At 42.0% G+C, this 13,767-nt stretch overlaps 1 protein-coding gene across 4 annotated transcripts in view; it reads left to right on the top strand.

The window, feature by feature from the left end:
• The window catches only part of arid4b (AT-rich interaction domain 4B), a 35,844-nt gene that overhangs the window by 10,303 nt on the left and 11,774 nt on the right, over positions 1-13,767 (top strand). For all 4 annotated transcript variants that reach the window (XM_052081290.1, XM_052081291.1, XM_052081292.1 and 1 more), the window contains exons 3-9: positions 2,295-2,405; positions 7,067-7,132; positions 7,416-7,506; positions 8,654-8,733; positions 9,490-9,581; positions 10,887-11,028; positions 12,116-12,195. In XM_052081290.1, coding sequence (XP_051937250.1) covers positions 2,295-2,405; positions 7,067-7,132; positions 7,416-7,506; positions 8,654-8,733; positions 9,490-9,581; positions 10,887-11,028; positions 12,116-12,195 — 662 coding nt within the window. The remainder of the gene's footprint in view (positions 1-2,294; positions 2,406-7,066; positions 7,133-7,415; positions 7,507-8,653; positions 8,734-9,489; positions 9,582-10,886; positions 11,029-12,115; positions 12,196-13,767) is intronic.

The raw sequence follows: 13,767 nt of genomic DNA, 5'->3' as shown, positions 1-13,767 counted from the left end.
GCTTTAAAAATGATAAATGGTGCGATCTGGGACCTTGACCTTGGAGTTCACATTTAGTTTTTTTTTAAATGGAGTTTTTCTACTGGGCTCTTGTGTTTACAATTCATATTATTCACCTATTGAATTTGTCATTGTTCATTTTCCTCTTGTGGCACATCCTGGAAGGTTGGCTAGAGTCCAGTGGACTTCAAGCATCAGACCAATGTGCGCGACTGTCGTCGCAGGAACATCAAGCTGCTGAAGATGTTCTCGTAGCCTTTCCTTTAACATGATTGCCAACAATGTTTGCATTCTAATTTCCTGCGACAACTCTCCTTAGCTTTTGTGATCTGTGTTCAGCGTGGTACACGGCTTGTCACCAAGCAGCAAACATGACACCTTAAATAGGCAGATGAAATTGGTGCAAGTTCAAAGACAAATGCGATGCTAATTAATGGACACACCTTCATTTAACATGTTTCTATTGCCAAGTTGTTTTCACTCTTTTCTAGGAGTACGATTGATTTTATCCATGCGCGTTCAAAGATCAAACAACATTTTATTAGTCCTACACTGTAGAATTTCGCATCATCTCAGCAGCAATAGTGGATGCAGAAAAAAAAAACATGCAAGAGAAGACGCTCGTATAAGACGCACAGCACACAAAATAAAAAACTCAACTATTGTTAGTCCATCAACAATTCAGCCTATCCAATCGAGTCGATCCAACTCCCCAATGTTTCGGTTGTGGACTCTGACAGCTGCACGCAATAAGTCGCAGTGGAATCTCTCAGTGCAAGTGTAAAAATCTGTCGCTGAAGAATCTGTGCATGCAGTGCTGTCAATGTCCTGGAGGAAGTGTTTAGGATTGTCCCGCACGGTTGACAGCTTTGCCACCATCCTTTTGTCACTATTGTGTCAGTTGAGTCCAGCGGGCAGACCAGGACAGAGCAGGCCCTCCTTACCTGTTTGTAAAACATCCTTATGTCCCTAGCAGGTATAATCGCCTGCCCATCACTCCAAAGAAAAATGTCGCAACAACCTCAGATTCATGAAAGTTCTTCAGTTCTTTGTTAGCTTTTTTTTCAAAATAATTGTTAAACCACAATTCAAAAGCATTTTTTTTATTCTTGTCGTTTTAATTTTAAGTACATTTCCATTTATTAATATCTGTACCCGTGTCGGTTTTTCAAAACTAACCTGGTTACATAAATATGCACACCCTCAAACTAAATATGGCTTATATTCAGGGGTGCGCGGGTGCACTAAAAATATGAATGGCCCACCTGATTGCCTTTTTCATTTTGTCTTTCGCGTGAGCGCATCGGTGCTGCGTTCCTCACGAACGACTCGTTCAAACGAACAAACTGAATTGGATTATTTCATGAGTTGTTCGGTTCCTTTCTCAATTCAGTTGAGCCTTGTGCCGCATGAGAATCTACCCTGCAAATGTTGTGAGGGGGCCCGCTTTGTGGGGGTCTTGGTCTTGCTACCCCAGTAGCTTCAATGATCCACCAAAACATCCCTTTATGTGAAACTACTTTGACTATACAGGTACATACAATTATCGTTTCCTTATTCCCCAGGCTTTTTCAGCTCTTGTTTCGTTAGACCTGCAACTCCTCCCTTAATAAGAGCTCCCCAGGTTCCAATAAACTAAAACTATATCAAGACTTACTGCGTATAGCAGATAGGATGCGCACCGCCGAACAGACAGCTCAATAATTTATGTCCAATAATATTACAGTGACAAATCCACAGTACATCAATGCAGATTCATTTATAGATATATTTATATCTCCGTGTTGCTTTCTAGGCAGAGTGCTTATTTGCACAGTAGCAATAGGAGATTCTAAACATTAAAAGCTCTCAGAAAGAGTGGGGAAGTCCATGGCCGTCTATCACTCACTGTTCAGCCCGCCTGCCAAACAGTGGTGTCCAAAAGCATCATCTTCCTTCACCCACTCTGTGTTTTCTCTGCATCGACCTTTCAGTGTAGGAGATAATCATGTAGTGATGACTGAATGCGAGTGGGTCGCTTTACAATGAGCTTCTCCCTTTGTAGACTCAGAGCAGAAATGTAGTGGCCTTTTTACTTGCTTCCTCAGTGGCTTCTTTTCAAATACCCACAACAGATGGTTTGCATTTTCCACAGATGAATCGCCGAGCTGGGGTGGGTTTTGTGTTGCTACCCTTGATGAAGCAAAGCATGCATGTGTGCCTTTCTGTGTGAATACACCTGTCACTAAAGTGAATATTAAATGGTTGGCATTGGATTGACTAATTCTTCTGTGTTGTTTTCTTTCTTGTGTCAGACTCTGGAGGAGCCCCCTTACTTGACAGTAGGGACTGATGTGAGTGCCAAGTACCGAGGGGCTTTCTGCGAGGCCAAGATTAAGACTGCAAAACGTCTGGTCAAGGCTAAGGTAAGCCCCCTTTCAATGTGCTTCGTGATCAGATATGATCAATATTTTGCCTTTCCCTGCTGTACACGTTTCAATGGAAAAAACATTGCTCGATAACCTTGCTGGTTTTGTAAGCTTATGGTGAGCTTTTCCCATTGGACTGATGACCAATGATATAAAGCTATTGTGCTGAATGTTGGCAAAAAGCTTTCACTTGCTTGCGGTGTTCATCTAGTACAGGGGTGGGCAAACTACGACCCGCGGGCCGGATCCGACCCGTTGGTCTTTTTAATCCGCCCCTCCGAAGATTGGTGCACAATTAAGGTTTGATTGCATTCATTTCATATGGACATGTAAATGACAGGTATTTAAACACCAGGTGGCGCAGTTACTTCAAGTTGCAGAGCACAGGGAGGGAGGGGAAGACGAAGAAAGAGGGAGAGATTAATGACCATGAAAGGGAAAGTGATATGTATCTGATTAAATGAAGCGGGTAACAAAGTACGAAACATTCAGGAGACGCCTGGAGTCGGAAAGACTCAAATCTACGGGACTTTGAAAAACAAGAAAGCCATTCTTACTCAGTCAGATTCTGGCAATTTTCATGCTCAGAGTGAATTGCTTGTGGCTCGAGTAAATGAACATTTCCTAGAATGGTTTGACTGTTATCATGTTAAAAACCTTCCGCTAATAAGAGTCGGAGAGCAGTCAAATGCGTAGAGCGTGAACAACAGGGGGCTCAGTACACATCCTTGTACATTATTACTAGCATACAGAGACATTGTGCTATCTTCTTTATTTTCCATTTCGAACTTTTGGCCCGGCCCTCCACAATACTTTCGGCTTCTCCCGAACCCCCCCCCCCCCCCCCCCCCCGGGAAAATAATTGCCCACCCCTGCATTAAGGCCTCAGGCATCCATTTTACCCACACCCTCCTCCGAATATGACAGCTCCAATGTTGTTCCCCCATTGGGTTCACGCTTTGCTGATAAAGGCTTTGCAAGACATGCACCGTACTGCATCATTCCCCCGGTAGAGCTGAGCATCTGGTTAATATAATTGAGGAGGGGCTGCTCACTTGTTCTTCCTGCAATGGTGGCATAATGGATTATACTACTGAGCAGTGACCAGCAGAGAGCCATCTACAGTAATCCAGACCCAACGTGTTTGCTGTCCATATGGTCTTTATGGGCTGTGTTCTAGTTATGCACACAAACTGGGTGAACTTGTTGACATCATGTTTCGTCATCCAGTTAACCGCTCGAACCTGCAGCACTGGATCATTGCAAGGGAGTGTTTTTACTCGCCTTACTTTCACTTTGCTGTGTTTATATGTTTTCAAAAACAAAAAGCGGGCTGTACTTTCTTTTGGATTCATTCAAGTCATTCCATTAATTTTAATGGAAAGTCACATAGCTTCCAGCCGCTTTCTCTACACATTCTTTATTTCACTTCTTCTTTGGTTTAAATATTGGGGCTAAGTTGATTTGAAAATAGTGTTTTACGGTCATTTGTTAAAAATTGTGTGTGAGTTTAAATTGGGTGTTCAAATTCAATCAAAGAAATGTATTCATATGCCTCCCTGGACACCTCGTACTCGTGGTCACAACACAGTGGTGTAAAATGAAACAAAAGAGGCAGTAACAGTTTGTGTGGGAGTGCTTTTCATGTTAATTGGCTGAGTTTGTTTCTACTGTAGTTGGATATAAAGTAGACATGTTTCATTAACACGTACGCATGCGTTTGAATGTTCTACTCTGATGAATTCAAACTTACCTCATTAATCTCTATCTGCTTGTGTAAGACGTTGATGGTTACAGCATCTGGCACGAGGTCCTTCGAGTCATTTGAGTGAAAGATTTGTCTGACATTTATTTTTATGATGCTGCGCTCCGCACTTGAAGACTTGTAAAAAGTTGGTTGTCCCCACACTGATTTTACCTACTGTGAAATGATAAGTACACTTCACACCCTATGAGCAAGGGCAGAAACTGCAGCACGTTGCTGAATTTTGAGGCCTCATTTATTCTTTGTATTACATTTTGAGCCCGTATCAGTAAGCATGTCACGGAATGTAAATTTACCGAATGCAGTTGTATTAACTTGATGAACATTTCATAAACATTCCCCTTTCGGGACTTCGGCTGAGAATATCAATGAAACAATCCCATGAGTGAAATGGCCCTCGTTAATTTAAACTTTTGAGTGAGGTTGAAAAGTAACCGGCGGCACGAGGGTCGACTGGTTCGCATGCCCGCCTAACAGTGCAGAGGTGCAGGGTTCAATTCCGGCTCCGCTTTCCTGTGTGGTTTTGCATGTTCTTCCTATGTCTGCGTTGGTTTTCTCCGGGTACTTTGTTTTCCTCCCACATTCCAAAAACATGCATAGCAGGTTGATAGAACATTTTAAATGGTCCGTGTAGGTGGGAGTGTAAACACGAATAGTTGTTCATCTGTGTGCGCTCTGTAATTGGCAATCAGTTCAGGGTGTACCCCGCCTACTACCCGAAGACGGCTGGGAAGGGCAGCAGCACGCCCCGCGGCCCTTGTTAGGATAAGCGGATCAGAAAATGGATAGATGGATAGATAGTTTCAAAAATTTCACCTTTTTTTCTCAACAATGGACACTGCAACGTGCTATTGTAGCACAGGTGGACATGGACCACTGAGCGCTTGAGGGCTGCTTCAAAATAATCTGTCTCTCTCAAACAAATGGCCCCACCACACAAGCTATGAGTCCATCATTTTACTATGCAAGTTTTAACAATGCTTTAACATAAAAGTCACATTCTTATTGGAACTCTTAACGTCAAGTATGTTTCCTGTAAAAGAAAGTGAGTCCCTTTACAGAATATGCACATCATGGCGCATGGTCAGGATGGTACCACCCCTGCCTTGATTTGAGCCAGAAAAGCCCTGAATTGCACTACCAGGAGTCATGCACTTGCCCGCATATTATTAAAAGAACATATCTAGGAGGCGGCTGCATGTTTGTCAATGTGCAATGACTGACTGCTTGAGTACCCAGCGGAGCCAAAGATGTTCGTAGGAAGTAATACCAGCTTATGAGACGAGTCAGGTGTTATTGATGTTCTCTCTGCAGAGAGGTGGAGACCTCATGCCCTTCCAGGTGTTAAAAGGTCTTCCCATATTACAGGAGGAGGAATGTGATTCTCTCCATATGTGATGAAACACAGCCGCGGGAAGCTTTTGGTTGCACTTGAAATGTGCCGGGAATATTGTCAGGCTGTTTACTTGAGGCTTGTTTTATGATGTTATGTTTCTTTGTTTTTTTTTAACACACTACACTTGGAATTGTGAGTGGGTTCCACTGAAACGGTGTGGGCACATTATCATGGATCAGTAGGCTTTTGTCTTACGTAAAGAATTGCATTTTTCAGTTGGCCTTTTATCTGCCTCAGTGTACGTATTGGTATTGGTGCTGGTTTCTTTTTTGTAACATGGCTCCACAAACCATTCCGTCGCAGAGATAACTGATGCCAAGTATGAGAGTGGGACACCCTGAGCTTGACAGAATTTGTTGTCATGAGTTTTGTGTCAAAGAAAAAAAGATCAATAGCTAATCGTGGGGTTTCTTTCGCAATGTAAATATCGACCAAAATGAGCTGAAGAAAAGTATCTCTACAGGTGTTATTGCTGCTGCTGTTGATGCTGTTGAGCAACCTCCAACTGGGTCTCACAGCGGCTCCAAAAGCCGCAGTGACCCGGGTACCTGCAGACCCAGTTGTCGGCTGTCAACTGGGAACTGTTTGTAGCCCGAAGGCACGCCCAACAACACTTGGAGGTCGTTACTGAGTTGGGCAGTTGCTGCTAGTGCTGTTGTTGTTGTTGTGCCACAGTCGACTTGTATTAAATACAGTGATGCTAGCAAATCCTAGGAATAAATAACTCTGAGGAACTAAAGCATGGAAGCAGAGTAGTTATTCCAAGTGTTATTGAAGTTTCATTCAGGTCATATCAGTAATTAGGTCTTGAGGAACCTGTATTGCACTAAAAGCTTCAAGCGTTTGAACTAGAATCGTATGAGATGTACGATTCAGTAATCTCTGTTGATTTAAAAGTCCTCTTTATGAAATGCAATTAGTAAGGATTCAGATCAGCAACAACTGTGTCATTAGTACGGATTCAGTTGTGTGATGACAGTCAGTTCTTATGAGTCTGTCCAACAGATTTTCTGCTCCTGGCAGCTTCTACATTTTCACAGCGCGCTGGTTTTGCACCTTTTGGTCTCCCTGTTACCAGATGCGTGATCAGATTATGATCCTCCGTGGCTCACTTAGCAGAGGCTGCAGAAGCAGTGATGGGTGTGGGTGTGTGTGTGTGTGTGTGGGGGGGGGGGGGGGGGTTTCTGACATTCAGAGCTGAAGTCTGCAACAGTTGGCGCTAGCAGATGTGGAGGTGACCTACAGTCATCCACTGGAGGGGGGTCAGCAATAGCACAAAATTCTCACACTGTTTGTAAAATGCCACTTTAGTCTTTTCTGGAAGCCTACGTCAAGCTGTCATGATTTTTAGTCTATCGCAGTCGTCTATCGCAGTTATTATATTCAAGTAACATAAGAAGGGAAATAGTGACGATGAAAGAACGTTCTGACTTGACTATTCAGAACTGACCTTGCATTCATTTTCCCGACTATCCTCTTCTCCTTCCCCTTCGTCAGGTGACCTTTAAATCAGATCTGTCCGCAGCTGAGGTCCACGATGAAAGCATCAAAGGACCGCTGAAGGTGAGATGGGTTTGATGAAAAAGCTGGCAGTCTCAAAACATCATGCATGACTTTTATCATTTCGTATGTTTTACTTTGATTCGAATGACGTGCATTTTTCACATTCAGAATTTCCAGATCTGAGCCTCAGTTATGTTGAACCTTGCTTTGCTATTTCATTTCAGTCAATTACAATAATTGTAGCGCTCTTATTACTTTCAAACACATGATGCCATTCCCATCAAAAGACAAAAAGGGTTGTTGGGTTAATAAGCCAACAATCAGCAGTGTTTTGGTCTTGCAGGTGGGTGCTATTGTAGAAGTGAAGAACCAGGATGGATTTTACCAGGAGGCCACAATCAATAAGCTGACCGACGCAAGTATTTACACAGTTGGTGAGTCATTATCATGAAACCTAGTCAACTTAGAACAAAGAGTTCATATAGACTGTAAAAAGCATCAACATTGCAGCCTAACTTAATACTCGAGTTCAATTCAATGTTGTGTGGCATATTGTTGAGATATTATCATGTCTTAACCGTTTATATCACGTAGTGTGTGTACGGAATCATGGATCTCTCCTGACCGGTTAGTGAAGCAAAATATAATAAGGAAAATAAATCAAAATATCAGATGAAGCCCCACATCACACAGACGTACACATTATACTACATGATTGTACTGAGATATAATAATTAAAAATGAACAAAAGTAAACATTGTAATGCATTGTAACTTTCCACATATTTCAATGAATGACGTATAAAGGGTTAAGTGGAACTCTTTGTAGTCAATTGTAATTGAGTGCAATATTTTCGCTCGCTTATTAGTTTTACTTTTGCTCCCGGTCATGTCCTGAGGGACACGTCTGGCCATTTTTACATGCTCATTTCTGCTCTCGCGTTCTTTTAACTGTTAGTCAACAGTAATGTGCATCCAGCTTTCCCGCTAAAACACCTGGCTGATTCAACCACAAGTGAAGTAAAAACAGCAAGGCGAAATATATTAATGCAGTGCTTGCAAACAATTAGCGTAATTAGTCTTGAAGAGAGGCAGTGTTATTTCTCACTAGGCAGCAGGAGTATTATATAATGCCTTGAAATAATGCGGGCGACCACATAAGTACGTACTCTTAAAATGATTGACATTGACATTATGTTCTTTCGTCCGTTGTAAATTGTAACCAACTCAACTGCCTTTTTTTTGCCGCTGCCTGTTATTTAACAGTGCCCTTGGGTCCTGTCTGTTGTGTGTGCGGAGGGGGAATATCTCAGCGCAGATTATTGCTTTTCATTCATTTGTAGGAGAAAAATCGCAGATGTCATTGCTCCAACTACTTGCTAAGATCATTTAAGGAAGAAAAAAACTTTTCACTCATGGATCCTCTTAAAGTTGTGTGTGTGTGTGTGTGTGTGTGTGTGTGCGCATTCCCGCGCACACATCCAATAGGAATACCGAACTTAACTGCTGTGCATTGATTGTGTGTGCATGGATTCCTGCCACGATGCCAAAAAGTTTGTATTTTTTATTGTCACCACTACAGTGTTTGATGATGGCGATGAGAAGACCTTAAGACGTTCCTCCCTCTGCCTTAAAGGCGCTCGTCACTTTGCAGAGAGTGAGGCAAGTAAAGTCTCTCACCTTTCGTCAAAGCATCAACCATCTTAGGTCATGAAACTTCAGTTTAATAGATTGTACATTCATTGCTTTTTCTTCTTCTCAAGTACCTCTCGTATGAACTTGCATTTGTTCCAGTACTTAAATACACGATACAAATTAAATATTTCTTCCCAGTCCTTTTTTTTCCACTGCTGTTGAGACATTCAACTCAGTAGCAAATATATTAAACAGAAACACAATTCTAAGTAATCCACATGATCAGAATTTTTAAGTCGATTGACGTTTTTAACCCATTTGCATAGCAGCATAAGTGGCGTCAGTTATCACTTTACCGGAAGTTTTTTTACATGTGTTTTGTTTTTGATTTATTTATTTGCACTAACTGTAATACAAATGTTTACATCCCCCGCCCCTTCTCAATGAAACACTGTCATTAACCATAGACTTAATACTGTACCACCTCACACCCCGGATTTTTTTTCCCCCTGGTTACCTATGACGTCATAAAATATGCTCGAGGCACAACAGTGACATCGACCAAACAGGGATTTTGACATTATATACGTTGGTTACAAAAAGATCCTTAAAGTTATATGATTCACGCTTAACATTTTGGACAATAAAAGAGGCTGGTTCCCCATGCATGACTTCATTTAGTTTATACTGGTGTCAAATCTGGTAGCAAACAACTGGTTTTTGAGTCTGACTAATTATCTTGAAAATATCAAATGTACCGACTGCTGTTTGTCGCCTCTGCAGACACTTGACAGACTCCCTCTCACTAATCCTGAGCACTTCGGCACACCTGTCATCGGAAAAAAGGGTAATAGGGGCCGGCGATCCAACCCAATGTGAGTGTCGTCCTATCCTCATTTTACATCATGTAAGCATCAATCATTCAAATGGTGACAGAGGTCTGTGATGGAGATGGAAAAGAAGAGCATTTTTTTCCTGCCAACCCACATTCTTCCGAAAGAGGCCATTCTATGTGATCGTGATAGCAAAGACATGCTCTAATTTCCATTTCTTTCGGAAAAAAAAGCTCCCGAGGCTTAGAGCAGGAAACACCACTCAGTTTTGGGTGGGTGTGTTATGTTCTGATATCTTTGCTCCAGACTGGAGTTTTCATTTGGGAATAGAAACTGCTTCAGGGTTTTGGCAATGGACATCACCGCGATTATAAAGAGGACACTCTACTTAATAATCTTATCCTGACACGACTGCTAATGGCATTGATGCAATATTGACTTGGAAGAGTCCCAGCTGCACTTTAGCACCTCTGGCTTGTCTTCTTCTTTGCTAAAATATTTTTTGTGAGCATTAACAATCCTGCCTGAAAAGAAATTACTGACAAAGCCAGAAAAACATTCATAGTCTCCGTATGGTGTCTGGTCTTGGAGGACATAGCACACATCCACACTTGCTCAGCATCTGCATTATCTCTATAATTGGATATAAATGTGTGCGTGTGCGTGTGTGTGTGTGTGTGTGTGTGTGTGTGCATGTATTTCTGATAAATGTTATCTTCATTGGGAAAATAATTCCAAAACACCCTGTGACTTTTGACCGGTAGTGCGTACTTGGAACATCAAATTTTTGATGTTGATTCATGACTTTTTTCAAAGTCATGAAAAAGTATGTCACTCCGGTATTTAATTATGCATTTTGGTCTTTTTGAAAAGAAAAATCCCATTTAGCAAGTAGATACGTGAAGTAGATGCACTTTATTTTCTTCAGTAGGCCACATACTCTTATCTGACAGGCCAAATCTGGCCCCTGAGCCTTGGGTTTAAGCACTTTGCAGGAGGTATTTGGAAACATTTAATAATCATTTCTAAGATCAATGCCCTGTGACAGTCGTGTCAAAATCACTACAGCCGTGTGTCAGCTCAATTCTCACATTAAAGCTCAGATAACTGATGAAAAGAAAGTGAACTGCAAAAGTGGGTGTGAATGTTATGCGTAAGATTTAAATAAGGAAACTAAGTAAAATGACTTTCATTTAAAAGTTCTCGTTTTGGAAAATCAACATGTATGATTGAGGGGGTGTTCGTTCTATAACAAAACGGTTTGGGGTTACACAAACCAAAGCAGGTTTAGAAAAGTTGATTTACACTGTTGAATAGCCTATTATGGGGTATTTTTTTGTCACATAGCCAAGAGGAAGACTTGTCTTCATCCTCCAGTGAAGAAGAGGAGAGTGATCAACGGCAGAATGAAGATCTTTTTGGAAAAGTGGTCTGCGTAGAGGGAGTGGCCATGGGGGATAAAAAGAAAACCACGTGGTATCCTGCTCTGGTGAGCTCATAGCATCTCCTCTGCTACATCACGGCATGTTTTTCATCTTTCATCAGCACTCTTGTACAGTTCTATATTTTTGTTGTTTTTGCCTGTGAAAGCATGCAAGATTTTAATTGCTCATATATTCCCAAACAAGAGCATCTGTCTTTGCACGTTGCAGTATTTGTACTTTTTCATCACATTAAGAAAATCAGCTGAACACCACCAGTTTCTGTCAACCGACATTCAACTCTTGGGCAACATAATCGGACAGTGAAATGGTGACAGGCCTTCTTTGTTTATAGACGTGTTACAAGTTGTAGGGGAGAATGGGAGAGGCTCGGGAAAGCTTCCCCTTTAACTGTGCAGTGTGCACTCAGCACAGCCCCTCCTACAGTGTTTGTTGTTGTTGGCCTGCCGTTGACCGAGCTCATTGCTGCCTCCTTGCGGCAGTCTTGGGTGGTATACTCTAGTTTGTTTTCATATTGCAACCCAACGGGGTGAGGTGAGAATACACTGCTGAATGTTGTTTGCAAACAGGAGGTAAATAATGGCTGATAATGAAATAAAAAGAGGTGGATTTGGATTGATGTGCTTGCTGTGTTGTTAAAAAGATACGGTAGCAAGTGTTTTATTTAAAAACAAACATTGTGGTTCCTTGTGGGGTGTCGTCGTGAATATTGGGAGCAAGGAGCACGCGGTCAGAAAGCGAAGGGAATCATATTGCCGTAAAGGCAGTGCTGCCTCCCCTGGGTTAGACTCTGACAGTAGGACAACCCCCACTGTTATGCACCCCAACGTAAGTCAACAGCAGAGCCACATGCTGCGAGCAGCTCGCAACCTTTGAACAACCTTTATACCTCACTCTGCATGTTGCTTGCTCGCTTGTCTTGGTTTCATAGACAGCATATTTTGGAAGCCATCAATCAACGAGGCCTCCACAGACACACTTTTAGTGGTCCTGTGACAACGGCAAATTTTTTCACTTCCTTCTTGCGCTCACAACTACATACACACACACAGATGCACGCACACACACATTAGGTCGCACACTGTCTGCTACCTCATCTGACCTCTGGATTGTCTCTTGTTTCTGCACACTCAGGTCACCTCCCCCGATTGCCATGATGACATCACAATGAAAAAGGAAAGCTTATTCGTCCGCTCTTTCAAGGACGGAAAATTGTAAGTCTGAATTATTAACAAGGTTATTGTGCATATTTGACTCGTAAAATATTTGAATGCTATAGTGGTATGTTTGGCTCATTTTAATCCAGCATTAATGAATCATTTTGATGCTGTTTTAACCATCCATGTTATATTAATAGAGTATGCATGCAACAGCGAATGCAATGCTTGGTGAGCAGCTTGAGGACAAATATAGTGCAATCATTACGCTGCATGTATTATTTGTATAGCTGACTGACAAATTTTACTTTCTCGTATATGCAGTGTGTTTGGGTATGGTGGCAGAAGCAATTACTGTCTTGGTTCCAAGTTTGTGTCAACTTGGTCAATGAACTGAGATGCCCCTGGGTAATTTTCTTCAAGCTTTGAAAATGTGAAACTTTGGTTTGTTTGTTTGCTCACTGCTACTTGAATTCCATTGTTGAGAGAGCGGCCAGGTCTCCTTATCTCAGCCTTGCATCAGCAACGGACAATGAAGCTCCTGTGTAAGTCATCATCAAATAATTATAGCGCAGAAAGTGTGAAAAGACCTCTTATCGGGCGGCTTGCGGTTAATAGTCAGGTGAAGGGGAGAGCCGATTAGAGGGAAGATAAATCACAGATGAAACGACTTGTTTTATTCTTGCCAGGTATTGGTACACTGCGCACACAGTCGCTGTTTCACTTCTTGTCGCTATTAGATCTTACCAATTGAAATTAGTGCAGTGTATGGAGTGCTGGATTCCAGAAATAATAATGTGAGAAGAGAGAAAATCTATCTCTGTATTAATGAGATTTTCAAGGGTTGTTTCCTTCCGATCTGCCTGCTTTTATGTGGAAGGAATAACAAGATGAAAGGGGTGATCATGAAAGGTTCTCCTAAGTACCGCGGAGGACAAGTTTGAGCTGTCAGCCACACATCTTTGTTTTGTTCTATTTGCACCGTTTGTTAAGCCAAGCAGAATATATGCACCAGTTGATGAGGCCCACATGTGCATGTACAATAAACTGCAGTTGATAAGGATACAAACGTGCCCGTTCACCTGCTTTTCACACATTCGCTAATTTTTTTGTGTGTGTAATCATTTACACAAGCCTCTTCCCGTGTATTATTCCAAAGTGCTGCTCACGGGGTGTCATCTATGTCATCTATGTGCATTGTTTGCTGACGTGAGTTCACATCCATAAGCCCACTGCCCTCCTTAGTGCAGTTCATGGGACAATGTGTGGACCTCCCTCCACAGAGAGTTTGGGATCATCGGCGATAAATGTGCTTTTCAGAAACAATGGCTTTTGAAAATATTTTTAGGGAAAGCAAGGTCACACATGCAGAAGGGCAGATGGCGGCGGTGGTGGTGATGGGGTGTTCAGAGTGGTTATTCATAGGTTGTCAGATTGTTACCTTAGCAACAGTAGAAAAAAGCACACTAACTGTTGACAAAAAAAACATTGACTTTGCTCAGTGCAATATATGCACGACTCTGTGTTTTTACAAGATAGTCTTTAATTTGTTTTCTATGTAGTTTAGCGTTGTACTTAGTGCGCGAAAGCTGCTTGGGTTTTCGGTTGCCCGCCTCACAGTCATGCAAC

Source organism: Hippocampus zosterae, chromosome 11 (assembly GCF_025434085.1).
Source record: "Hippocampus zosterae strain Florida chromosome 11, ASM2543408v3, whole genome shotgun sequence".
In the NCBI taxonomy this organism is placed as follows: domain Eukaryota; kingdom Metazoa; phylum Chordata; class Actinopteri; order Syngnathiformes; family Syngnathidae; genus Hippocampus; species Hippocampus zosterae.
The sequence above is the reverse complement of the archived record's forward strand: the minus strand, read 5'-3'. Positions and strand labels throughout refer to the sequence as shown.